Source organism: Rhinolophus sinicus, chromosome 1, assembly GCF_057876585.1.
Source record: "Rhinolophus sinicus isolate RSI-liver-muscle chromosome 1, RSI-T2T, whole genome shotgun sequence".
NCBI lineage: Eukaryota > Metazoa > Chordata > Mammalia > Chiroptera > Rhinolophidae > Rhinolophus > Rhinolophus sinicus.
In genome coordinates, this window is record NC_142501.1 from 199328977 (window position 1) to 199354615 (window position 25639).

The following is a 25639-nucleotide window of genomic DNA, read 5'->3' on the forward strand; positions in this document are numbered from 1 at the left end:
TGGAAGAACAGTCATTTAGGAGCGAGCGGTCAGAGCAAGTGCTGGAAAAAGGGAAAAGTTTTTCAGGGTCAAGGAAGACTTCCTGGCGCACAGAACTGTGCCTAGATGAGAGAGGGGTCGAGGGCCTTCATTTGCCCAAGGTGTGTCATCAGGGCCTCTCAGTTCTGTATTCCTCAGGTTCAAGAGTTTCCAGTACTGAGTCGGGATGTCCAGAGCCTGACCATACAGACGAGGTTCTCCTCAGTGACAAGCTCTGATGAACAGGCACCTTTGAAATCAGAGAGCTGCCTGACCCACGTCTCAGTTGTCATCTAAAATATCAGGCTTTCTTTTATTAGATAGCTTATTGGGGAAAACAAAACAAAGCAAAACAAAAAAAGCACACTCAGACCCTTAAAGAGATATATCTGCTGTGTTGTGAACAAGTTTCTTTGTGTGCAAAAGTAGATGCTATTCTTGATAAAGGGGAGGAAATGGAGCCCCCGAATGGAGGCACTGAGCTTGGAGTTGCTTGGTCATGTGGTTTAGAATCCTACAGTTTTTTCAAGAGCGTGGGCCTCTAGGCCAGAAAGACTTGAGTTGAGTCCTTATTCTGCACACCTAGCTGTGTGACCTTGGGCAAGTTAGTTAACGACTCTGAGTCTCAGTTTCCTAATTTGTAGATAAGGATAATCCTATTTTCCCCTGAAGGTTGTTGTAATGCTTACAAGACAGGCTTTCTTCATTCAAAACATGTGTATTGTACCAATAACATCCTGTAATAGCAGAGAGGTTAAAAGCAGAGCTTCTGGAAGAAGAATATCTATGTTTGAATTCTGGTTCCACCACTTACTTGGACAAGTTACCCAAGGCCTCTGAGCCTCAGTTTTTTCACCTATAAAAACGTGGGTATAATAAGAATATCCACCTCATTGGGTTGTTGTGAAGATTCGATGTGTTTCTATATGGATGGCCTTGAGAATTGGGTCTGGCACCTAGTTAGTGCTGTGTAAGTGTTAGTCATTATTATGTGGTAGGGACAATGGAAAAACAAAAGCAAAACAAAAAGAAAAATAATAGAGACAAGATTTTCACCCTTCGTGGAACTCCTGGTTTATCGGGGGAGATAAGACACATGTCATTCAGTGCAGAGCTTGGCGTGTATGTGTTCAGTAGATGGTAGCTGTAAGTATCATCATTGTTACCAAATTTACTTGGTTTGAGTCACCAGAAGCCAGAATTTGAAAGGCAGAGATGAGCTATAAGTCATGTCTAATCCATATGTCGTGCCTACAGCTCCTTCTAGTCCCTCATCTTGCATATGGGATGGATGTATCCTTTGAGATAGGCAGGGAAATAAAGGTGGCTGCCTGACAGCCCACTTATAAAGTATATTTTTACCCATGATGAGAAATGTTGGACTTCTCCATCTTTGGTTGGTTGATTCAGTTGTGCATTACCTGTGCCCAAGAGAACACAGACTGCAACATGCCGAAGTATCTTGAGTGATTAACTCCATAATCCTTCAGCAAGGAGTCGCTGTTGAGAAACATGTCCCAGGAGGCCAAACGACCAGGAGCAATAAAAAGTCCCACCCAGAGATGTTGTCGTATATGCAGGGGATATGTGACTGAGAAGTTGAGAATCAAGTGAAATGAAACTTGTTTCCTCATTAACTTTCATTGAATGATTGGAAATTAAGTCCATTGAAAAAGTTGACTCCCAAATCTCTAATGTCCATAGAAATGTGTACTATAAAAAATAATAAGGCTGTGTATTATCTTCCCTGTCAATATTTCTTACTCATTAGTTGGGGGACAAATAATAAGAAAGGCTTTCCCCCCTCTCTCCATTCTCCTTCTCTCTCTCTGTCTCTCTGTCTCTCTCTCTCTCTGTCTCTCTGTCTCTCTGTCTCTCTGTCTCTCTGTCTCTCTGTCTCTGTCTCTGTCTCTCTCTCTCTCTCTCTCTCTCTCTCTCTCTCTCTCTCTCTCTCTCTCTCTCTCTCCATGCAGGGGGTGGGGATGCGGTGTGTGTGAGGGGGTGTAAAAAAGCATCCAAGACACAGGAGAACAGAGACACACCTAAGCTACGAGGTAGCAGCTCTGAAGTAGGTCACAACATATTTCAAAAAAACAACAACACACAAACCTGTGATCTCCTGCCCCTTCCGCTTCCTGGGAAGTTGGTTTCTTTATTTGGCATTTGTTTAGCATTTATTTACAAAGTTTAGGCAGCAGCTGTGACTTCAGCAGGTACATAGAGCGAAGAGCTAGCAGGTTGCCAGATTCCACGAGTACAAATCAAACGTAATGCCACGTTTCGTGCGTTCTTGGTATTATGTGAAATTAAACTTTGGATTGTCAAGTTGCTGTCTGAGAAGGGATGCTTCCAGTGATCTCTACAAGCCAGTGGTCACTGTTAAAGATGAGATGCGTGTCTGGCTGAGATGCTTTAGCACAGTCCTATTTGAAAGGGGGTGGGACGTGGAGGGCATGTTGTGGCAGAAGACCCAGCGGATGGGCTAGATATTGGCTTTTGGGTTGAACAGGGCTGGACCTCTCTAATAATAGCTGTGGAAGGGAGAGGCCAATTTGCTCTCCTGCTGTTTTCTAGAATGCTTAAATTCCTTTTTCTCAGTGGCCCAGTTATGTACCTTAAGCATATGGGAACTCCAGCAACTATCTGCCCCAAATCACACATCCTGAGCACATTTCTAACAATGTGCCATTTTGATGGGGAGCAGAGAGAAGGAGAAGGGGGAGGCAGAGATGGCCCCAGGGCAGCTGAGAATGGGAGCTGCCAGCCACTGTTGGAGAGAGACCGCAGAGGAAGTGTCAGTGCCTGAGGGCACTGCGTGTGTCAGTGGGGCATTGCCACCATCTGTGACGGAAGTGGGGAGTGAGGAGACCGCCTGTGAATCAAGGCAGGAGAGTCTGCCTGGTTCTGGCTGGTGAAGTCTTTGTTTGTTTGATTTTCCTTGTTTTGATTTAGAGAGCTAGACACAATGACAACACATGCTTGGCCTAACTCACAGGATTCAGGATAGAAGAAATCTTTTTTTCTCTCCCTGTTACTTCTTTCTCCGTCATTTTGAGCACCTCACATCTTCTGTCTCATGTTGCACAGTTCCCTCTACGTGACCCAAGAATAGGGTTGGACAAGCACCACTCACTAGATTCATATCCTGTCTTTCTCAAGGTGCCTGGGAAATAACTAACCCTTGCTTTGCTCTTTGCCGAGCACTTGTTCAGTTCAGGGCTTCTCGTTCATCTGCACCATGTATTTGTAAGGAAAAAAATGAAACCAACAGGCTATTGGCTCACTCCAACCAAAGGCCATTTTATTGTTCAAGCATGTTGGAAGAGAGCAGAACGTGGTTTTTGCCTCATGGTCAGATCACAGAAGCATCGAGTTGAAAGGCCGGAAAGATCAGATGGGAAAAAGCAGCAGCCAATTTTGCTGGCCGGTTGAAGTGAGAATGCTAACGCCAACAAAAATTTTTCTGTGCCTTGTAAGCTTTTCTTCATGTCCTAGGAACAAACAGTTTCTGTTTGTAATTTTTTTTTTTTTTTTGCTGTGGGAAATATATCTGGAACTCAGCCGCTTAAACTCAGGGATGGAACTTCTGGTCGCCAGGAGCAACTTAGGAGCACCTTAGGGGAGGGTGTCCGGTGGGGAGGCTTTCAGTTCTGGAAGCGGAGGCTCAGCGGGGCAGTTGGACAAGTATGTGCTGACGGTCTTCTGGTGAGGAAGGAAATAAAAAGATTCATACGGCTTTGTCCCTTGCCGTATAGAGCACACCGGGTAGGGATTTGTTAGCTTGTTAAATCAAAATGGCAACACAATGGGGACATTCAGAGACTGACCTTCATTGAGGAGCTAAGAGAGCCCAGGAGAGGAGCTGGGTTGGAGGTCTCTGGAGGCTTCTGAGAGGACAGGCACACTTGTCCAGATTCATGAAGGACAAGAGGACTGAGCCTGTCTGCAGTGTGTGTATTTTTGCAAAGAAAAGAGGACTTTTCCACCACCTGTTTTTTTTCTTGGCTGTCACCTTATGTGTTGGTGCTGTCACCTTTTAAAATTAGAGCTCAAGCCTGGAAAATTCTGACACATAGTTGGTGCTCAAGAAATATCAGTTGAATGAATGAAAACATCTTATGGGCCATTACTTGGACTTGGATGGAGTTTTGGGGGCGGGGGGTAACTAATTCTCTCTCTCTCTTTTAATCTCTCTCCCCCTTCTCCTCTCTCTTGTATTAAAACGGATTTTAAAGGTAGAGATATGCTGTACATGACGGCTACCATCTCGAGCTCCTAATACATGCTTGGTATATTATAGTATATTGACACAGTAGCCATGCAAGGGAGTTTCTTATATTTATTTTAGAGATGACAAAACTGAGGCTTAGAGAGAGTAAGTCACTGGCTGGTGATGCATAGCTCGTGAGTGGTGCAGGGAGCATTTGCCCTCTTGTCTGTCTGACCTCCAACCCATACTCTGCCCCTGCTCCTACCATCTCATTTTAATGTTCATAGCTGATTGGAAAATCAGTCTTTTAAACAAGGGAATAAATGAAATGAGGGAATTTTATTTCCCAACAGATTTCATCTCTCTTGGAGAGATTTATGTCCTTGGACTGTATTTCATGGGACCTTTTTACGACTAGCCAGATTTATAGGTAATGATCAATAGAGTGCTGAGCTGAGTTTCTGTTTCACATGTACACCTTTCATAAAGAGCAGGGAAAATGGATCAGGGAAGAGATGGTCTTCATGGTCCCCAAGCATCTTAACTGAGCTGCCTGCCACTAGTGGAGGGGTGGGAGGAGGGAGAATCTACACGAGGAGAGATGCTTGGGAAATAGTGGGGGTCCAGCTCTGTATTTGGAGAAGGCAAACCATCACAGGAGGCCCATCTGTCAGGAGAGAGCATAAGGCTCACACCAAACTCTCCATGTGTATGTCTTTGAATATGGATACCCAGGAATCCATACGTTTTGGAGCTAAGGACATTAGGGACCTGAATGCGATTTCCTTTTGATGTCAGACTGTGCTTTGCAGAATGAGGTGGCGCGGGAATGCCCGAGCCTTGACATCTATGCAGTCTGTGCAGAGGTTGTGTGGGCTTGCATAACCCAGGTGTGTGTGTGTTTGCAGGACTCAGTCGATCCCTGTGTATTGCTTGATGCCTTCCTTTTATGGGTCTTTGTTTTGCCTTTTGGGGGGCGCCTTGTTTAATTTCTGCAGGGCTTGAGCATCTAACAAGACATGATCTGGTATGAGGGCTTAAGCTCTTTCTTCTCCTAGGTATGTTTCAGTTAATATCAGTACCCTTGGAGACCAGAAAACCTTTAAAAGGCAAAAGAATGAATTTCTAATTATGAGATTCCAGGGAATTGAGAGAGCAGTGTTATAACAGTTTCCAGCCAAAGGGCCCTTCCCAACTGCTTTTCAGATATGATCACAGAGGCCACTGGTTCCTAACATTTGAGGGGCATCAGGATAACTTGGGGATCTTATTAACAATACAAGAGGTCTAGGGTAGGGCTTGTAATCCACACATGCAGATGTGCAATAGGACCCCAATGTTGGAGACCCCGCTATGTGGACGGCTGCTTATGCTGCTTGTTTTGGTGAGAATTGGAAGTCACCAGTGGGAGTGCATGTGTGTGTGTGTATGTGTGTGTGTGTGCCCCCTGGTCTTACACACACTCAGGACCTAGGGCCAGCGTGGCTTTGGGCTGCTACCTAAGCTATACAGACATGGCTTCTGTCTTAAGAAAAGCAAGCAGTAGGCGTTGTCTTATTTACTGGAGGGATTCAGGTGCTGCTGCCTCTTACCTGCTGAGACGTGGGTCCTCTCCTGTACTATACAGCCCCACTAAACTTCCATCAAGGCAGACGGTCTTGGATGGCTGGGAGCATCCAGTGGTAGGAGTCACTGTCACCTCACAGTGTTTTTATATTTATGCTTTCTGTAGCTTTTCTTGTTCAAGTGTCGTAGCATCTTCTTTCTCTCCTTCTGGCCTTCCTTCCTCTCTTCTTTCCTTTCCTCCCTCTTTCCCTCCATCCTCCCTCCCTCCCTCCCTCCCTCCATCCCCTTCTTCGTTTTTTTTTTTTTTTTAATTTATTTTTAAAATTTATTGGGGTGACAATTGTTAGTAAAATTACATAGATTTCAGGTGTACAATTCTGTATTACATCATCTATAAATCCCATTGTGTGTTCAGCACCCAGAGTCAGTTCTCCTTCCGTCACCATATATTTGATCCCCCTTACCCTCGTCTCCCACCCCCCACCCCCCTTAACATCCCCTTCTTCTTTTTATCTTAAGATAAAGAAATCAGTGTGAAGCTTAGTATTCTGAGAAGCATCCCTATAGTTTTTTCCGTTAGCCTGGATGTATTATATATGCTCATCACTTGTGCATTTGTATTGACAATGCCTGCTTATAAATGCTGCCATAAACTCAGTTCTTCCATCCAGGATGAGAATGGAGTTGTTAAAGACAGTTGATGAGGTGGCATCTGTTGGCCAACAGTTTTATGCTGCAGTAGCTCTGAGCAGATAACATTAATAGGAATCACATTTTAAAGTTGTAAATTTGATGTAAAATACTAAATTTGACAATAATTGCATTATAAAGCAAAAATCCTATTTATTAAAGGGCTCCTGTCTCGCCTTTGTGTGAGGGGATCTGGAATTCTTGCTCATACCTGCCCCTAGCAATTATCATGCCTTCTCTAAAATTCCGTTTTATTTTTCCATTTTCATAACAAGTACATTATGATGTGACATATTTTTTTCCAGATATTTTGCTTGAATAAATAAATAAGATATTAAATTCAACTGGGGTATTAGATTATAAATTAGTTCTGTAATAGGCGTCATAATGTTATTTAGATTTTCAGTTTACACAGACCTTGTAGCAACTCCCCAGAGCTATGCTACAGAATTAGAAGTAGATAGAAGTTGATGTAAGAAAATTGGTTTTTGTAATATGCTGATGCCAGTGGAGTTGTGCTGTGTGTAAAGGTATTTAAATGGAGCGTTCCTACTTACTTCGTTGTGCAGAGAAAAGATTGATAATGATTTCACTGATTGACTTGTTGGTGCTAAATATTGGCCATGTGAGAAACTGAAATATTTATTTCCAAAATTAAAGCAGTATTTACATATGAAGGCTAAAAATCCAGCAGGAGAACGTACATCAACTGTTCCAGGGAGGAACGTTTTTTCTTGCATCTGATGGGTATAATGATAACATAATCTCACAACTGTTTCTTGGTGACCAAGTGAGTCTTTTCGATTATATTTCACATTAAGGAAGATACCCACCCAGCAAAACTGGCTGAGTATTTAAGTCGCCGGCAAGTCGGATATAACCTTATGGAAGTAATGCCTACCAGTGAAAAAACATGCATATTTGATACATAATGGGGATTAGCCAGCTGAGTGCCAATGGCAAGGTATAAAGAGAGCATCTGGGTAACAAACGGAAGTTTTCTTTGTAGTGAGTGCTTTCATAACACTAAACGGGGTGGCAGACTACAGCAGGGGTGGGACAAATCTGTTTTTGTATAGCTCGTGAGCTAAGAATGCTTTTTGCATTTTTAAACGGTTGAGTAAAAATGAAAAGAGGAATGATGCTTCACGACACATGAAAGTTATATGAAATTCAATTTCAGTGTGGATAAAGTTTTAGCAGAACCCAGCCACACTCATTTGTTTACATGTTGTCTGTGGCTGCTTTTACGCAACGTTCGCAGGACTGAGTAGTTCACACAGAGACCAAATGGCCTGCAAAGCCTAAAATAGTCCTTCTCTGGGCCTTTACAGAAAAAGTTTGTTGACCCTGCTTTCAACCAAAACCAGGGTAGACTGTTCTGTTCTGGCCTTCTCAGAAAGCCCCATACTGGGGACAGATTCAGTAGGAAGCGCTGGTCACTAGTGAACAGCGGTGCTTTACTTAAAAGGGAAAAGATGAGTTAACAAATGTACGGATTGTCCCCCCTGGCCTTGGTTAAAAGAATGCCAAATGTAAAACCCATCCAACTAACTTCTGTAGCGTGGCTAAAAATAGCCCTCTGGGATAAGCTCCCTTCCAAGTTTTATGGAACTTTTATCTGAATACCAGAAGGTTGGAGCCCCATGGGACTTGCAAAGGTGCCCCAACAGGGCAAAGTCTATTTTAGAGTCTGGTCAACCATATGGCACGCGTGAAAGGCAGCCTGTCACTAGCGTGGCCAGGCCAGACCTGGGCCCACCTGGTTGTCTCTGCCCCTCACCACCCCGACACTTTGGAAAAATCTTGCTCTCTCTCAGGCCTCAGTTTCTTCATTTGTAGACTGAAGGGACTCATCTCAGTGACTTCTATCACCCATTTGGTTCTGAGATGATGCAGTATCTCTGAAAATGGGGAACTATCACTAGCCTAAGGAGGTCCTAGTCGTGAGAAAGAAGCCTCTTGTTTCTGGCGTCTTTTGTAGCTTCTTCTTGCCTCTAAAATGCTGCATTTCATTAAGGGTTCACAAGTCTTGACATGTTTGTAAAGAAAGACACGGCAGGAATTCATATGCCTCGCCTTATAACACACATGTTGTGAATAACCTATCTTTGGAATACAATTTGTCATAAGGGTGCAGGCAGAGTTTTACATTTGTGCAGCTTCTGCGATGTGACGTTTTGTTTTCAAGCAGATCCCTGAGACTTTCTACTTTACCTCTTGAAGGGAGTCTTTCTCTCTCTCTCTCTTTTTTTTTTGAGAAGCAGCCTTTCCATTTCCGAAGAATGGGAACATTTGCATTAAAAGATGCAAGAAATGCCATTGTAATTTCCTGAGAATTACTCTTTCCAATGAATGTTAGATGAAGAACCAAGCAGAATCCCTTGAAAGTGGCTGGAAGATAAATTAGAGCTGAGCAGCAGTTAGGTAGAACTAAATTTTATTCCTTCCATTTAAAATGGTTTTTAATTGATTTGGCATACTTTTTAAGTTAATAATGAATACTGTACCTGGGTCTGCGTGATGACTCCTGTGAATTAGAGCTATTGCGCTTGAAACAGCTTTCCCTTCCAGAGGACAGTGATTTTAATGAAGAATTTTTGCTTATTGCTCCGATGGAAATGTGGTTCATGGTGGTTTCAGACGGTTCTCTAATTAGCAGTCCAGTCTGTTCCCCTGAATATTTTACCTGAAACAGTATGGAAATGTAGACAGGAACAGTGCTTTATCATAATGCTGGGAGTTCCTCCCCACTTTGCAGGAGACCATGTAAAGCATGGTGATTTTGGAGCTGGGAGAGTCTTGTAAACATGGTTCAAGGTCTAGATATCTTTTTAATTTATTTTTTTATGTTGAATAAATTCAGAGATCTTTAAAGGAGTGGAAATAGGTAACTGAATACACAAATTGTTTTTATGTTAGAAAAACAAATTTAACCTTTTTTTTTTTTTTTTTTTTTTTTGAGAGGTGTGTAGGTCAGGGGAGGGCTGGGAAAGGAGCATTAAATTCCTAAATTAGGGCCTCTTGATCAGATAGCAAGTTGTAATATGGGTGGATGTGGGAGTCTCCTGGCTCTTATCTTCACTTGTGGGGAATGGAGTTTCTCAGCGTCTCTCCAGTGTTACCATGAATGGAGCATGCGGTGTATGCTGGGCCGTGTTTAGAGGCCAGAGTGAAAGCCAATGTGGAGATAGAGGCCAAGAAGGGATGAGCCCAAGCCAGACATTCACGAGAGGTCAAAGTATAAAGAACGGGGTCTTCTCGTGGACTCACAACACTGAGCGAGTGAGAAATGGAGAAAACATGGAGTGAGAAGAAGGGAGAAAGACTCAAGTTTGAAGCATAGAGTGTCCTGAGAGGTGGAAGCGAACATTCAGCACATTTCTACTTTAAGTAGGACATTCGGTTACTATTAAGACCATGGTTTTAAAAGTTAAGGAAAATATTAATTTATATTAATAAATTATATTATTATAATTTATATAATTATAATTATATACACATATAACTTATAATGATGTAAATTTTATAAATTATATAAATTATAAAAATTTAAAATTTGTAATCATATAAAATGATAATGACAACCACTAGTACATATGGAAGACTTACTGTGTTCCAGGTACTAGGCTAAGTATTACATACAGAGTGATCTAATTTAACTGCTATTACCAACCTCTGAGGTAGGTACTAATAGGTTTTCCATTTTAAAGATGAGAAAACTGAGGCACAGAGAAATTACCATTAGCCGAGTTTTCACATGGCTAGAAAGTGATAGAATAGGAATTTATACCCTACAAGAATGACTCCAAACGTTGTGATAATGCTGATTCTATAGAAGGAACTGGGCTCCCTATTTGCAGGTGGAGAAAGAATTGTGCATTTCCTGAACTTGAACAATGGGAGTCAGAGCTAGGGCTGAACTGAAGACCTGCTGGTTCCCATAATGCACTTAGAGCCGTACACTGCTGTGTGTGCTCTTGCTACCCAACTGTAATTAAAATTATCATACAGTATAATGATTTCTAATACATTTCAGAACAAATCACCGTCTTATATTTGACATGTTGTTAATGTTTACTACCATAATTCCTAATTTGAAATATAAGGCAGCAATTTTTATTAGTGTTTGGTTATGTATAATTATGTCAAATATGAGACTGCAATTTAGATTGAACTGTATTAGCAGTGATCATACAAAATGATTACACTGTATATTTGACACCCTGGATATTTTATGTTTCCATAGATTTTTTTTTTCCTTCTAAACCATAAAGAATTACTTAAAGATCACCCAAAGGTTATTTATAATGCTTTTCATTTAAAGCGTTTTAGTGTGTGGGGATATACATACTAAAAATGGAATATACTGAATCACGGTTTAAAAGAGAGGAATGGAAGCTACCTATCACTGAGTAGGTGCCAGACCCTCTCCTCGGTGCTTGGCACAATGAGGGTGGTATTTTCCTGACCAGATAACTGGGGCCCAGAGATGTTACCCATCTAGTGAATAATGGAGCTGAAATTCAAGTTCATGTGCTTTCCAGGAGTTTTTATCTTAGATGATTAAAGAAAGGGTCATTATATGATAGGCTATTGTCAGAATGTGCATTTCTATAAAATCAAGTGTTCTGTATTTAAGGAGATATTTATATACTGGTTCTTATTTATACATTTTCTTATTCAATAAGTTCTAATAGGTCCATTTTAGAGTTGGAAAAACTGAGACTCAGAAGTTTTACCCAAGGTTGCACGAGAAGAGCTAGGACTTGAACTGAGGACTTCTGAATTAAATTCTAATGTTTTCTTAGGATAGATTGTTACCAGCTTCCTTTACGGTTACTGCTAGGATACTCTATAGCTGCCCTTTATGACAACAGACCTTGAGTTCTTTTTGTGGTGATGGTGGTGATGGTGGCGATGGTGGTGGTGATGATGATGAGGATGATGTATGGTGATGAAGGCAGTTGACAGCAACCAAGGATGACATGCTAAACTATTTACTTTTGTTATACTCATTTAATTTTTGTGGTAAGCCCCTTTTATGGATAGGAAAGCCAAGATGTGGATTCTCACTACACAACAGTAGAGCCAGGACTTGAACATTGAACTTGTCTAACTCCAGAGTTTATTCTCTTATATGCTTATTCTCCACAGAGATAATAATCAAGTTACTTCTTGGGATATATGCCACTGATTCCTATCCATCCACAAGAAAACCCATTTTCTACTACTGAATATGTTTTTTCTGTTACGTTTCCCTGAACACTCTCTATTTTCTTAACATATTTCAAAAATTCAATGATTGACAGTTCTTTGAATGTTAACGTTTCAATGAATAACATTTCAAAAAACAAATATAAAAACTGAAGTCCAGAAAGATTACTTCCTGGTCCTGGTGCATAATCAAATTATTTAAAGTTTTAAAATTTAAAAACAATAAATCTATATTATAGAGAAAAGAAAATAGAGTAGTTACATATCTTAATCCAATATGATTTGGTGCCTTTCCCCTCAATTGCTCATTCATACATACTTTTTAAAAATGACAATAAGCGCCACGTAGGCAGGGACTGTATCTGTTTTGTTCACAGTGCTTGATACTTACTACCATACTTGAGATGTGGTAGGAATTCACGAACATGTACAAATTAAAAAGTCAATCAATGAAGTATAAATATGAGTTTGCATTGCTTTCTTATTTTGTTGGTTAGTGTATCATATATATTTTAAATCATAATCCTATTAAATCTTGCTTGAAATTAAGTTTACAAAGTAATTGATTATTCGTAGAGAAATTTGCATCCTAACCAAGAGGGAGGTTTTTGTCTTTGATTGATTTTTTTCAAACTGCATCTTCTTTTGGAATGACTCAAAGCTAAAGTAATACACCTTTGTGAAACCAAAGACTGTTCTCTCTGAGGTCTGAGGTCCTATTTGATAGCTGTCGGTACCCTTTAAACAAATATCTCTCTGCATCTATGTTTTGTCACTCATCTATGAAGTTTGTGCCCAACAGAAGGAAATCTGTTGTGAGTTCCCATTCCATCAGTGGTGAGGAGTTTGCTGTCTCGTCCCCACCAGCTTGACTAGCCCCCATTGGGCCAGTGACTTCCATTTGCAAGGCCAGTGTTAAGAAGTAGACAAGGCAAGGTTTGATCATACGTATGTCATAATGGAGTGAGCTGGCTGAATCCTGATTAAACCTATAGCAGTGACCTTGGCTAATAATGGGTTTTGTCTGAGCCATAGGGCACCAAATCAGATCACATTGAAAATTACCTTGCCCTTTCAGCCAAAATGAAATAAAAGATTTTGTCTATGATTGCTTTTCTGGACTTTATAGTAGAGACTCATCCTGCTTGATTGAAAAATGTACATGTCAAGATCAAAACCCAGAACTTTACATTTTAATAAATCAAAATTACATGTTGTTGTTGTTTGTGTTGTTTTTCCGTTTCAAGTGCTTCCAACCTCACAGAGATGTATGAACAAGTCCTTTTAAGGTTTATCCTGAAAAAGAGACTTACAAATCCTTTAACCCAGTTCTAAAATTGATCCCCTAAGAAAAGTTAAATATCACCGTTGTTTGTAGATTGCTAGATCACCAGAAAGATAATTCTTTTATAAATACAGATGGTGTGCCCTTATGGAAATTACATGACAGTAAGTAGATGCCAATAGAAAAAAAAAATGGCACGTTGATTAGCTAATAAAATGGTGTTCAGTAGAATTATGCTTCTTTGTCTAATTTATGGCTTATTTGAACTTGTGATGCCCTGTTTTCATTTTGGCTTTTAAGAAGTGTTCCTTTAAAAACTTTTTAAAATGTAAAATAATAGGAATTTGATCGTCTTTTGAGCATAAAATGCTAATCATCGATTAGCAGTGAATCACAGCTATAAAGCTTCCACCTCCTGGCCCCTTCTCACTCTAAGACATTCTTATGAATTGATGAAGCTGAATCAATTGCCAGGAGGCTGAAAACACAGCACTAGACTGACAGTTATAAAAGTGAGCCAATGAATATGTTATTGGCAGAATATTGATATAAAAATCATTACTCAGGTTTTGGGCATGTAAAGCAAAAGGGGAATGGGGAAAGGAACCGATATTTACCGAGTGCCTCATGTGTGTCAGATCATAGAAACAACTTTATATTTGGGCCCCTGTTGGCACTTTTTCTTTTATTCTCTCTGAGCTGTATTGTACCAAAATAACCATCCCCCTCCCTTTCTTAACATCACTTAAAAAAGAGTGGAGAGCACTTTTATGATGGTATCAGGACATGGAGGGCATTTGAATATTACCGTTACATTTTCCACTTTCACAACTCTGTTTGTTGGTGAGTGGAATGTTGAGAAATGTTGCCCAACCTTTTCCAAATGGCACGTGAATAATCCTGTAATCAGTGTAATGTATTCTGTTATGGGAGTAATCAAGTCATTCAGCTTTGAAGTAAGACCCAATTTTTAGAAAGTGGCTGATGAATGCAGTTTCAGGTATTTAGAGGAGGCTGATATACCTGGGCTATTTGGGTCTTCTTGTTGAACAGGAAAAAAGTACTTGAGGAAATTGAAGTGGACCATTCTAAAAATATCTTAAGTTGTAGGATGTGTTTTCCTAAGTAGGCATAGTACGCAATTTAAGATTTTAAAATTAAACATGTCTGTGTGCTTTGGAATTCAGTATTGCCGAAAGCTTAGTTGGTTGGAAGTGAGGCATGGGGAGATGGTGGCCTGTGCTTTCCCAGGATGTTTGCAGGGTGGGGTCCTCTCACTATTGAATTCTGAGCTTAAATACACCTTCTTCAAGATGCCTGCCCTGGAGCCACAATCTCCTTCCATCCCTCTTTCCTTTTTGTGATTTTCTTCCAGACTCTTACAACCAACAGCAATTCTTACTTGCTGGAGTCCCCTCTTCCAGGAGAATGTAAGCTCCTAGAGAGCAGGTACTTTGTATCTCCACAAGACCCCAAACAGTTTCAGACACTTTGGAGGCACTGATGAAAGACCGATTTGAAGAATGACTGCTTGATTCTAACCTCAGAGGGTCCCCCCACAGGCCCATCATTTGCATGACTAAAGGAGCCAGTGGGAGCAGACCATTCACCCTGCTACATCACCACCAACCATCTCCTCAGTGTCACACCTAAGGGTTAAGTCTCCCTTACCTAGTGGGTCCTGTTCCAGGTGGGAGGCTGCTGCTAATTGGATGGCCCTGGTTCTCTGGTAGGCCACAAGCCTGCAGGAGTCATGAAAAAAATGCTTGGAGTGTCCCTGCTAGTTCAGCTTCGTGTTAAGATGTCTATTTCAAAACGAACGCCAGCACCTATGCCTGTGTTCTGTACTTGATTTGCAGGGCTTTAGCAGTCCAAATCCCATTAATGCCAGAGCCCTTGCACAAAGCCTTTTGTATTGACTTGGGTCAACTTAATCTGTGGGTTTGTGGCCCCCTCCCCCACCTTAGGCTTCTCAACAACTCTTGCTCACCCCCTCTCTTGCTTTCTCTCTCTCTTTTGCTTATTCTTCCTTCCCTCACTCCCTCCCTCCTCTTTCTCTCTCTTTCTCAGAATTGAATTCTAAGCATGTGAGGAACAATCTTGGTCCTAGTTACCTCCCCAGCTACCCCTTCTGCTTCGGATTTCTCTAGTGTTCTAATATTAAGTAAGATCTTCATGAAAAGCCCCATACATACGTATCTTCATGTACAGGTAGGTCATTTTTGGAATAATCACTGGTGCATCAGCACCTCTCTATAGAATTTCTTTTCTTTCCTTTTCCCCTCCCATACGTGTTTTCTGTTTGTGAAAGTAAGGCACGGTCCCTGCGAGCATTCGGATAATAAAGACAATCCAGAGTGACTTAAAGCCCCCGGTTTCCTCCGTGTCGCCAGAAGAGGATTTGACTTTCCAGAGAATAATTAACCAAACTCATTGTAAGAGCCCATGTATTGAAGAAAATAGGGGAATTACCTGTCCAAGGGAATGAGACGTGTTCAGATGTTGCTGACATTTCCCTCAAATGTGCTGTGGTCACAATACAATGACGTCTTTTATAAGAAAAGGAGGAGACATTGCCGTGGTCCAGTGAGTAGGGGACACTGCTACTAGGCTTTCTTGGTTTGCAGACAATATGCCCAAGGCAGGCTTTTCAAAGAAAGCCATCAGACCACATCGGAGCCAAACTGGGGACATAGTCCTTATCTTTGGATTCATTTGATTTGAGAGCAAACCCACATTTCCCAAAGTTTGTTCCATTGAAAACTTGTCGCGTGTGATTTTCAATTCCAAAGGGCTCCACAGTCGAATAAGGTGGGGAACTCTCATCCCATTCTCATTTCTTGGAGATACATCATGCACACCAGCATATTAAAGAATAATTATTTTACTAATAATTGTCACCCCAATAAACTTTAATTAAAAAAAAAAGAATAGGGTGGACTGAAGTAAAGAGACCTGAGTTGTTGTTTCTAAAACGTATTTGTGGACTTTTTTTTTTTTAAAGTAACATCTGCTAATATTCCCTAGAACTATTTGTCCTCACAAAGAAAGAAAACAAATAAGCAAAAGCAGTTGTGTGCACTTGACCCTTGAACAGCAGGGCTTTGAACTGCGCTGATCCATTTATACATAGATGTGTTTTTTCAGTAAATGCAGTCGGCCCTTTGCATCTGCGGGTTTCAGTTTCTCATGGCAGATTCAACCCACCAAAGATTGAAAACAGTATTTTCACATTCCCAACCATGGTTTCTCAACCTCAAATGGAAAAATACTGTTTTTGATCCATGATTGGTTGAATCTGAAGACAGGAAGGGGTGACTATAGAGTTAAAAGTTATACCCGGATTATCCACTGGGGGGAGGGGGTGGTTAATGCCTGTTAATGCCCCTCCCCCATTGTTCAAGGTAAGTGTACTTCCTGAGTACATAGTCTTTTGTTTGGGTGCATTTGTGGTGTCTTCCCTCTCTAGTCCCCCTATGAGAAGATGAGTGGGGCAAGGACTTAGCCATCAATTCCCTAGTGCCAGGCGCTGAGCAGGGCACTTTCGTGGCATTACTGCCTTTGAACCTCACAGCAACCTGTGCTCCTGGATTTGTATTAGGTTGGTGTAAAAGCAATTGCGGTTTTTGCAATTGTTTTTAACCATTTAAACTGCAATTACTTTTTGCACGAACCTAATAGAGGCACATCCTAAAGCTCAAAGAGCTGATGAAACTTGCTTATGGCCACTCAGTGAGGTAAGTGCTGCAGCTGAGCGAGGACCATGGCTGCTTACGGCATGCCAGGGCTCGCAGTGCAGACGTCATGCCCCTCAGCAGGGCAGACAGAGACCCCACCTCACCTGTCCCACTTAGGGTCTCTGAGAGGCATTTATTGGTCACCCTTTAAAAGAAACTGCTGTCAGGAGTGCACCATCACACACAGACCCCTCTTGGTGGAGACTGCATACCCTTCACATGCAAATAACTGGAAATCAAGCATGTGATGTGTATATATCCATACGGATATCTAGTCATCATCCATATATATATATATTCCAGGGCCTGAAACATAGTAGGAGCTTGGCGACAAGTATTTATTGGCATTAAATGGGGGAAATAATGCTACATGAAGAGTTCATGTCTGTATTATACCCTCTAGCCTCCCCTGCTTTGTTTTTCTCCATAGCATTTATCACCACTGCACGTACATTTACTTGTTTATTTGTTTACAGGGTGTGTCCCCACATTTGGATGTGAACTTCTTGGGGGAAAGTTTTTCAGGTCATTTCTGCAGCACTGCAAACCTAGAGTAGGTGCTCAGTAAATATTTGGTGAAAGAATAAATGGTCGAAGACAAGTGTTTATCATGGCTTCTACTTTCCCCACACTCCTCAAATTGCTTTCTTCGTTCCTCCACTTCTCTCTCAGGAGTAGTTAAAATCTACTTAGGGCTGTAAATAAAGGAAGTCTACGTTCTTCGCTATTCCAATGTAGTAAATATTGAAAGGCTCTGGGTTAATGGCGTGGGGCTGTTTGCAAAGCAGAAACAGCTAGGAGGTCTATACACAGGAAGGTGCATGGTCACAGGGGCAGTATACAAAGTTACCATGTTATGCTGTGGACTACAGCCCATCACCTTCACAGCACAAAATCCCTTCAGCAGAAAGCCAAGTGTTCTTTCTTTCTTTTTTTTTTTTTTTAAATCCAGATAGCAACTCTACTTCCCATCCACTAAAACCACACCCTGCTGGGCTTCTTAACCTGGGATGGAAAAGTGTTTCAATATAATTAATCTCCTTCGCAATCCTTTAAAAACCATTCTTCTTAGAAGGGGGTGCATAGATTTCATCAGACAGCCAAAGGGATCTGGAAAAGATAAGGACCCCTGAGCAGCTCTGACTAATACAAACTGGGTGGAATATTTTACGTGGTGCTTAGGTAAGGCAAAGGGTTGAAAAATGGGCTTCCTTTAATCTTTGAAGTTAACAAAAAAATTCTTTGTGTTTGTTGAGTGTTTGCTCATGTCCTCCCCTCCTCTCTGACTGTGAGTACAATCAGAATCCTCTCTCTAGTGCTCCCTCTCCCCTCCTTTATGGCAGAAGTGCTTCTGATATCCTGGGGTTTAGGAAGGCAGGTGAGGCCCTGCTCCGAGGGCAGGGTGGCCCGTGGCCACCTTCACTTCTGTGGAAGCAATGAAAATGAGCACAGGCCTGGTGTGGAATGCAAAGGCATTCTGCCAAAATGTTTTCAAACTGAATGGTAGAGATTGAAGCCCGCCCGTCCCTGATTGGATGACCACACACCCTGAAGCACTTTGACCTCAACGGCTGCTACTTGGTGTGGGGAGGGCCCAGGAGCGGGGAGGAGATGGTTGGGATGTATGCTGAGGAGGTTCTTGGAGGCTTGAGTCTCCCAGCTGTGGGGCTGTTGCTAGGAATACGAAATCGCTGCCACAGAGATAAAGTGAGGGATTCTAAGTATGGGTCTGTTGATAGCTTCCCTTTAATTTGGATTCTGGTGTGTAAAATCGTTGTCAAAACAGGCTTTTAGCACACACAGCCTGGTGGTGGTAAGGTGTGTATCAATGGCTGGTTGTATGCAGGGAATAAATCAAAGCTTTAAATAGAGATATACTTTCATAAGAGGTGTGTGTCGGGGGTGGGGAGGTGAAAGGAAAAACATAGCTGGATTGTTAAGATGGAAGGGATGCTTTAATAGCCAGAAACAGCAGAGTAGAAGGAGCAAGGAACGGAACAGAGCATGAATGAAATAAGATAACCAGAAAAAGATTATCAAAATGACGGTGTTTACCCAATCATATACTTGTATCTAACAATAAAGTTGTTGGAAAAATTGAAAAGCCCTGCCTTGGAAGAAATTTATTTTCTCAGGCCACACAGAATACAGGAACTCCTAATAAGCTGTGAGTAATTGCACCCAAAGTACAAAAAAAAACTCCCCACAAAACAATAAACCAGGTTTTCTGACTGCTTGGGGCTCACAGTCCATATATGAGGTGTGATAAAAAAATACAGTGAATGTTTAAATTAAAAAAAAATTATTACAGTAAAAGACACATTGCCATTAATCCCCCTTAAAATACTCCCCCTCGCTTCGCACACACTTATCCCGTCGTTTTTGCCACTTTCTGAAGCAGTTCTGGAAATGCTCTTTCGTGAGTGTCTTTATTTCATCCTCCATCATAACAATGCTCCATGTCACACATCGTTCCTGGTACGGCAATTTCTGTCAAAAACATGACAGTGTGTCTTCATCCACCTTATTTACTGGATCTGGCACCGTGAGACTTCTGGCTCTTCCCCAAAGTCAAAATGACCATGAAAGGTAAATGTTTTGAATCGATTCAGGACATGGAGGCAGCAACGACAGTGCAACTAAAGACGCTCACGAAAGAGGACTTCCAGAACTGCTTCAGAAAGTGGCAAGAACAATGGGATAAGTGTGTTCAAAATGAGGGGGAGTATTTTGAGGGTGATTAATAACAATGTGTTTTTTACTGTAATGCATTTTTTTTTTATTTAAACAATGACTATATTTTTAAAAAATCACACCTCATATAAGGAAGGTGTCCTGTAATTAGAAGTGAATGTCTTGGTCATGAAAAGAGACCAGATAACCCAGAAAGAAGGCTGGGAGGGGAGCTGAGGACTGAGAGACCTGGGTGGGTCTGGAGAGGTCTGGGCTCTGAAGGTTGAGCCATTTACACGTTAGCTGAGGGAAAAGGAGAGCCAGAGGCAGGGATTCAGGAATGTGGTCCCAGGAAGGGAAAGATGGATTTACCTGTCATTGGCATTTCAGATGGCTTGTAGTGATGGGGGATGAAGGATAGAAAAAGGAGGCAGGAAGAGTAACAATGGAAACGTTCTCTATTACTCAGAGACTTTCCCAGTAGGGTGAAAAAAAATGGTGTGTGTGTGTGCGCGTGTGTGTGTGTGTATGTGTGCTGATTTCTGGAATGATATTTACGAAAACAGGTCAGGAACACTGACAAGGAGATAAGCATAGAGTTGGTTGGAATAGGAATGTCCCTCTTTTTCTCCATACGGGGGATGTGTGAAGTTGTGTGTATGCATGGAAGTGGCAAAAGTTATTGGGGAAGCGTCAAGATGGAAATGCATAGCTATTATTTTTGTGGCCTCTAGCTACAGGAGCTAACAGGTGAAGATAGTCTAGAGACCCAAAGTGGGAAAAAAATGACATTTTAACATTTTTGTCAGGTAGGCAATTTAAAAATAAACTTGAATTCAATATATACTATTAATGCTAGAGGTTGTGTTATAACGATGCAAAAATGCCTTCTTTTCGATAGCAGTTAAAAAAAGTATGTCGTCGGGGGCTAGGAACCGTATATAGAAGTGGCATATGTGACTGTGACAGTAGCCCCACAAAGCCATTGGAAACATACCACAAGTCTGCCTTCCAGAATTAACACCATAACCTATGTCAGGGACTCACTATTATCCTAATATCTGCTTTTGGATTCTGTCCAGTCCCATTAGCGATTCCCATGTTGATTGCTCTGTTACTCGTGAATGTTAATTGCTTCTAAATCTCTTTGGATGTTCAGATGCTTGGGGAAAAAAAATTCTGACTGGTGAAGGAGCGAGTTTTATTAACGTGCAAGTAAACAACAAATCTGTTTAAAGACTTCAGTGAAATGTCTGTGACGCGAGACGTCATAGACAGTTGGTGGAGCATTTTTCTCTGCTTGTCTGTTGTATGATGGTGGTGTGATAGTGGGGAGGGGGAGGGGAAGGTTTTCAGTGATATCTGTGGTGTTTGTCCAAAATCGTCACACTTGTGTATATGATTAGATAATCAACCCTTCCCCTCTGGGATCCTACTTGCATAGTATGAAATGACCTGGCTACCTCTGAGATAAGCTTAGACTGACAAAGTGCTATTAAATCAGAAGATGTAAACATACGAATATAATTTGGCCCATCACCTCTATGTTGGTCTCCATAGTTTCCGAACCAGTAGGAACCTTGGAAATAACCTTCTTAAACTTCCTAATTTTGCCAATGGGAAACAAAAGCCCTGGAGATTGAAGAGGCCAGGGCCACAGAGCATCTCGCAGTTGAGCTGGACAGAGAGTGAGGTTACCTGACTCTTGGCTCCGTGCTCCAGCAATCGAGAGAAAGGAAAATGATAAAAACTGCCATTTATTACTATTTCAGAGACATTGCACTGAGTGTTTGTGAAGATCCCCCTCCCCTTTTGGGTGGAAAAATCTGTTATGATCTCGTATTGAATTCTAAGTATTAGTAATTGTAACAGTATCCCATTGAGAATAGAAAGAGATACAGGAGAAGGTCAGAGCACCCAGTTCAGCACCGGGATTCATTTGTTCAACCAATATTTATGGAGTGCCTCGACCCTGGGATTTATTTAGTAGTGAGCAAAAAATTTCCAGTTCTTATGGAGCTTATATCCTAGTGGTAGGGATGGGCATAAGAAAACAAGTAAAGAGACAGACCATGCAATGTTATGTTGTGGTGAGTCTGATTAAGAAAGAGAATGAGGAGTAAGGGGATGAATGTAATGAGCTATTTGAGACTGGTACTCAGGGGACACCTCATGGAGGAGGTATATGAGCAGAGATCCTGGAAGTATCTGCAGCCAGATTGTCCCAACAAAGGGAACGACTGGAAGGACAAAGATCCTGAGGTGGCAATGTGCTTGGGTGTTTGAGGACAAGCCAAGAGCTCAGTGTGGCTGCAGAGGTCAAGATAGTGGGAGATCATGACCTTCAAATCATGGGCTTTCAGAAGGCTCTGGGTCAGACCTTTTTAAGGAGACCCAGCTTTTAGAGTTTCTGTATTCTCAAATAGTATGGTTCAGAAACACAGCCCCAACTCATCTTTTTTTGAGAATATTCTCTGAAGGAGCCATCCTTCTGGGGTTGGTGTCTGTCACTTACCGGGAGTATCCAGAGACCCTCAGATCTTTCTGGAGTATTTTAGATCCAAGTGGTCGTCATTGTGCTCAAATCATCAAATCACAAGATAATAAATTTCTTGATGAGTAGCACACATGTTTGGGTCCTCCAAGAAGCCACATGGAGTGCAAAACTTACACATACTAGTAAGAGCTCAGTAAATATTATTTGGTCAATGCATGAATAAATGGCCTGAGAGTGGTAGAAAGGATGGTGTGTCCTAGAAAGGGTTGTTAAAAATATACCCTTCTAAAAATGTTGTTAGTGAGACTACTTCTGAAGTGTTCTGACTTCCTTGGAATAATTTTTGAAGACAAGTCCATATGCTGACATGTGAACATAAGTATGTAACAAACTGAACAGTAGTAACATTATTTTCAGGCCAGATTTTAGTTGGATGGTTGTTTTTTGTCAATCTAATTTTTCCTCCACGTTTAAACTGGATATGGGAAGTATTTCCAACCTTTTCTCCGGTATTAAAGGAATATTGGTGTCTGGGCTCATTCGACCAAAGGATTCCATTTAGTACTGTCTTACTCTGGGTAAAGTGTGTTTAATATGTTGAGATCGTGTTAGAGATTATGTGGGAAATAGTAGTCCCCAAGGAAAAGATGGGTGGTCAATTTGCACTGTGTGGGGAAGATGAAAGTTGTAATTCTTGTCCTCCTGTTACTGAATTCTCTCACTATAATGGACCAAAAATTTATTTGCCTATTGCATTTCAATATCCCCATCTGCGAAGTGGGGGTAACACGAACTTACCCTCTGCCTTTCAGGTTTTTTGCGAAAATCAGTGAACTAATATTGGTAGAATTGGAGCCCCATGGATGAAGGGTACTTTGTAAGTATAACACATTATTGTCATGTTATGTTCTGTTACTCCAAATTACAAATATCAGATGTCTGTTCTTGTCATATTAGGAAATCAGCAATACCGAGTTTCACACCCAAATATCAGTGATCTGACTTCCTTTGAGGAATTTATTATTTCTGAACTCTCTAATGTTTTGTCAATGTGTTTGATGTAGAAAAGCCTGACCCACTATCCCCCACCCTTCAAAAAATATTCAGGTGATGTTTACTTGATAATTTAGAAGAATACATGTCTGCGTATTGTGTAAAAATGTTGATATGCACCCTGGATGTGAATGCAAGGTATTTCTCTTCCCCCACCTCTCTATCACTTTCTTTTTGATTTGCATTTAACTCTGTGTTTTGAGCAGTCAGTTTGTCTTAAAGAAATGATTGGTTTCAGGGAGAGAATGACTGTTTCACGGAGGGCCGCAATGTTTTGTTGTTAATGATGAAACTAAATGATACATCCCTTAGACAAGTTGCTAAGTATTGTGTTTCCAGACTTTGGGAGAGGGAGGAGACCAACTAGAATGGTGAACTAAGTGTGGATCGCTCTTCCCTTAACATGTTACAGCCCAGGTGATTTAGGCGTGGCCTGTCCATGGAATGGTCAAAGACTGCAAGCCACAAAGCCAGAGAGCAGGCAGAAATTGTGTAATCCCAAAGCAACTGCTTCAATTGATTTTCCCCGCTGAATGGTACATCTTTTTATTTTGCTAGGTCAACCAATGTCCTGGCTGGCGACATGCCCAGGGCTTACCACCTAGTATTTTTTTTTTTTTTTTAAATGGTGATTGTCACCGTTTTACATAGAGAAATGTATAACGTGTTGTGTTGTGACTGCTTATTGAAGCCCATTTTAGTGAGTCATCCAGAGATTCATGGGACTATAGGATCTTATGTCTGGAAGGTCCTACCTGTCTCGTCTAGTTCCATTTCTTGGCCAATTTAAGGATTCATCTGATTGGTAACCGAGATCCTCTAGAGGCAGACCTACGACCTCAAGAGGCAACTCTTTCTAGTTACAGCATTCTTTCTTGAGTTGAACCCAAATCCACTCTCTATGTATCTTCCACATAGATACCCAAATCCACCCTCTATGTTCTTCTACAAAGAACAAGTTCTCCTCCTCCAAAGTGACATCCTTTCAAGTATTTGGTGGCACTTATTGGGTCCCCCTTAGAGTGGTCTCTTTGTTAACTTCAGTTTCCTTAACAACTGGAGTTTATGTGTCATGACTTCCAAACTCTTTACCCCTCTGGAAAGGTTCTCATTTGTCTATATCTTTCTTAACAAGCAGCACTGAGACTCTACCTTCTCCAGGCCCCATTCTGCATCTCAGAGTCAAGAGATCTAATCAAAGGTATGGAAGCGAATGACCTCGAAGAAATCATCTGGAGTCACGTGCGCCCATGGATTGGTTTGAGTAATGAGATGGCAAAGCCCACATCCCTCTGTGAGGTGCAGATGATTGACAGGGGAAAGTTGTTTTGGTTAATAATACAATCTGCTTGCCTCCTGGAGACACAGCAGTAGCCTACTAATTCGTTAGAAATGAATTAAAGTTGTTTACTGATGTTTTAAAGTAACTGTCAGAGTGAAAAAAAAAAGTTCGTACTGGATGGGACCACTCACTTACTTCGGAGTTGCAGTTTATTTTAAGCCGAGTGCATAAATAATATATTGAGATACGAAGGGTGATTTCAAGCTTTAGAACACGAAGCCTCCTGTTTACTAACTGTCATTGGGCTGAAGAGAATTTAAACAGCACTGAACCTTTTTGTCTGTGAATGTAAGGCATGAAATTAACTTTCATTTCGTAGTTAGCAGAAATCATGATTAAGGCAATCTTGTTGATGTGTCTTCTGCGGATCGGGGTCTCTTTTGCTATGCAAAACAAGCCTTGGCAACAGAGCGCTTCCCTGGTGTCTCCGTTGAAAAAAGACCCTCACTCTACCCCACCCCCCAAAAAGCAAGGATCTGTCTGGGTCCCTGAGTCAGTTTGTTCTGGATATAAAGAAAAACAGTGGGAGAATATTAGACTCAGTTCCAGGGTCTCTAGTCCTGTCTGCCAGTAGCCCTCTCTGAATCTCTCTTTCTTCACCTATCAACTGGGGATAATCTCTGGGGATAGTCAACTGGGGACAGTCTCTGCTTCCAGTACTTCACAGGAAGATGGTGTGACCCCAGTGAGGCCATTGTTGTGAAATGGTTTTGAAAGACATCTGGGCAGGACAGGGCTGTGGTCTCAGTGACTTACCTATATTAACTCATTTCGTCTCCCTGACAACCCTATGGGACCCATACTGTTATTGTCCCCGTTTTGTCCCCACAAAAACTGAAGTGCCAGGGAAGCGAAGGGACTTGGTCCATCATCTCGCAGACAATGAGGCAAATTGGGACTCAAACAGAAGGCCGTTGGGGTCCAGAGGTTGCGTTCTTAACGCTTACTTCTTTGGGAGAAGGTGCCAGGTTTGCCTACTGATGGTTGTGCCTCTGAGTCTTGCGGAAGCGAATGAAACATCATCCCACTCAGCCGGGAGCAGTTTTAGTTTGAGGAAATGCAGGTATGGCTTCTTCAGGAGTGACTATCAATGAGGAGGCGCCCCATTGCATAGTGATGTAGCCCACTGTATGGATTAATTATGTTTTATGTGTAAACAGCCTGGCGATTCTTAGATGAAAAGCCCGAAGTGAAAAGGCCTATTACTCGTAATGCTTTCAGAAACAAGAAATTTGATTGACTTTTTGTCCCTGTAAACTTGAAAGTGTGATAGCCTATTTTGGAGCACAGGGAGAGTGTTAGAGAATGAATAGGAAATATATTGGGATGTTTAATTTTGCATGATTACATT

At 41.5% G+C, this 25639-nt stretch overlaps 1 protein-coding gene across 3 annotated transcripts in view; it reads left to right on the forward strand.

Annotated features, from left to right (window-relative positions):
* PPARGC1A (PPARG coactivator 1 alpha) overlaps window positions 1–25639 on the forward strand; it is a 624837-nt gene that overhangs the window by 160039 nt on the left and 439159 nt on the right. Inside the window, exon 2 of one of the 3 annotated variants that reach the window (XM_019743879.3) lies at window positions 22706–22770. The exons of the other annotated variants lie outside the window; for them this stretch is intronic. Within the exon in view, the coding sequence (XP_019599438.2) occupies window positions 22753–22770 (18 nt within the window). The 5' untranslated portion in view covers window positions 22706–22752. The remainder of the gene's footprint in view (window positions 1–22705; window positions 22771–25639) is intronic. 3 annotated transcript variants of the gene reach the window in all.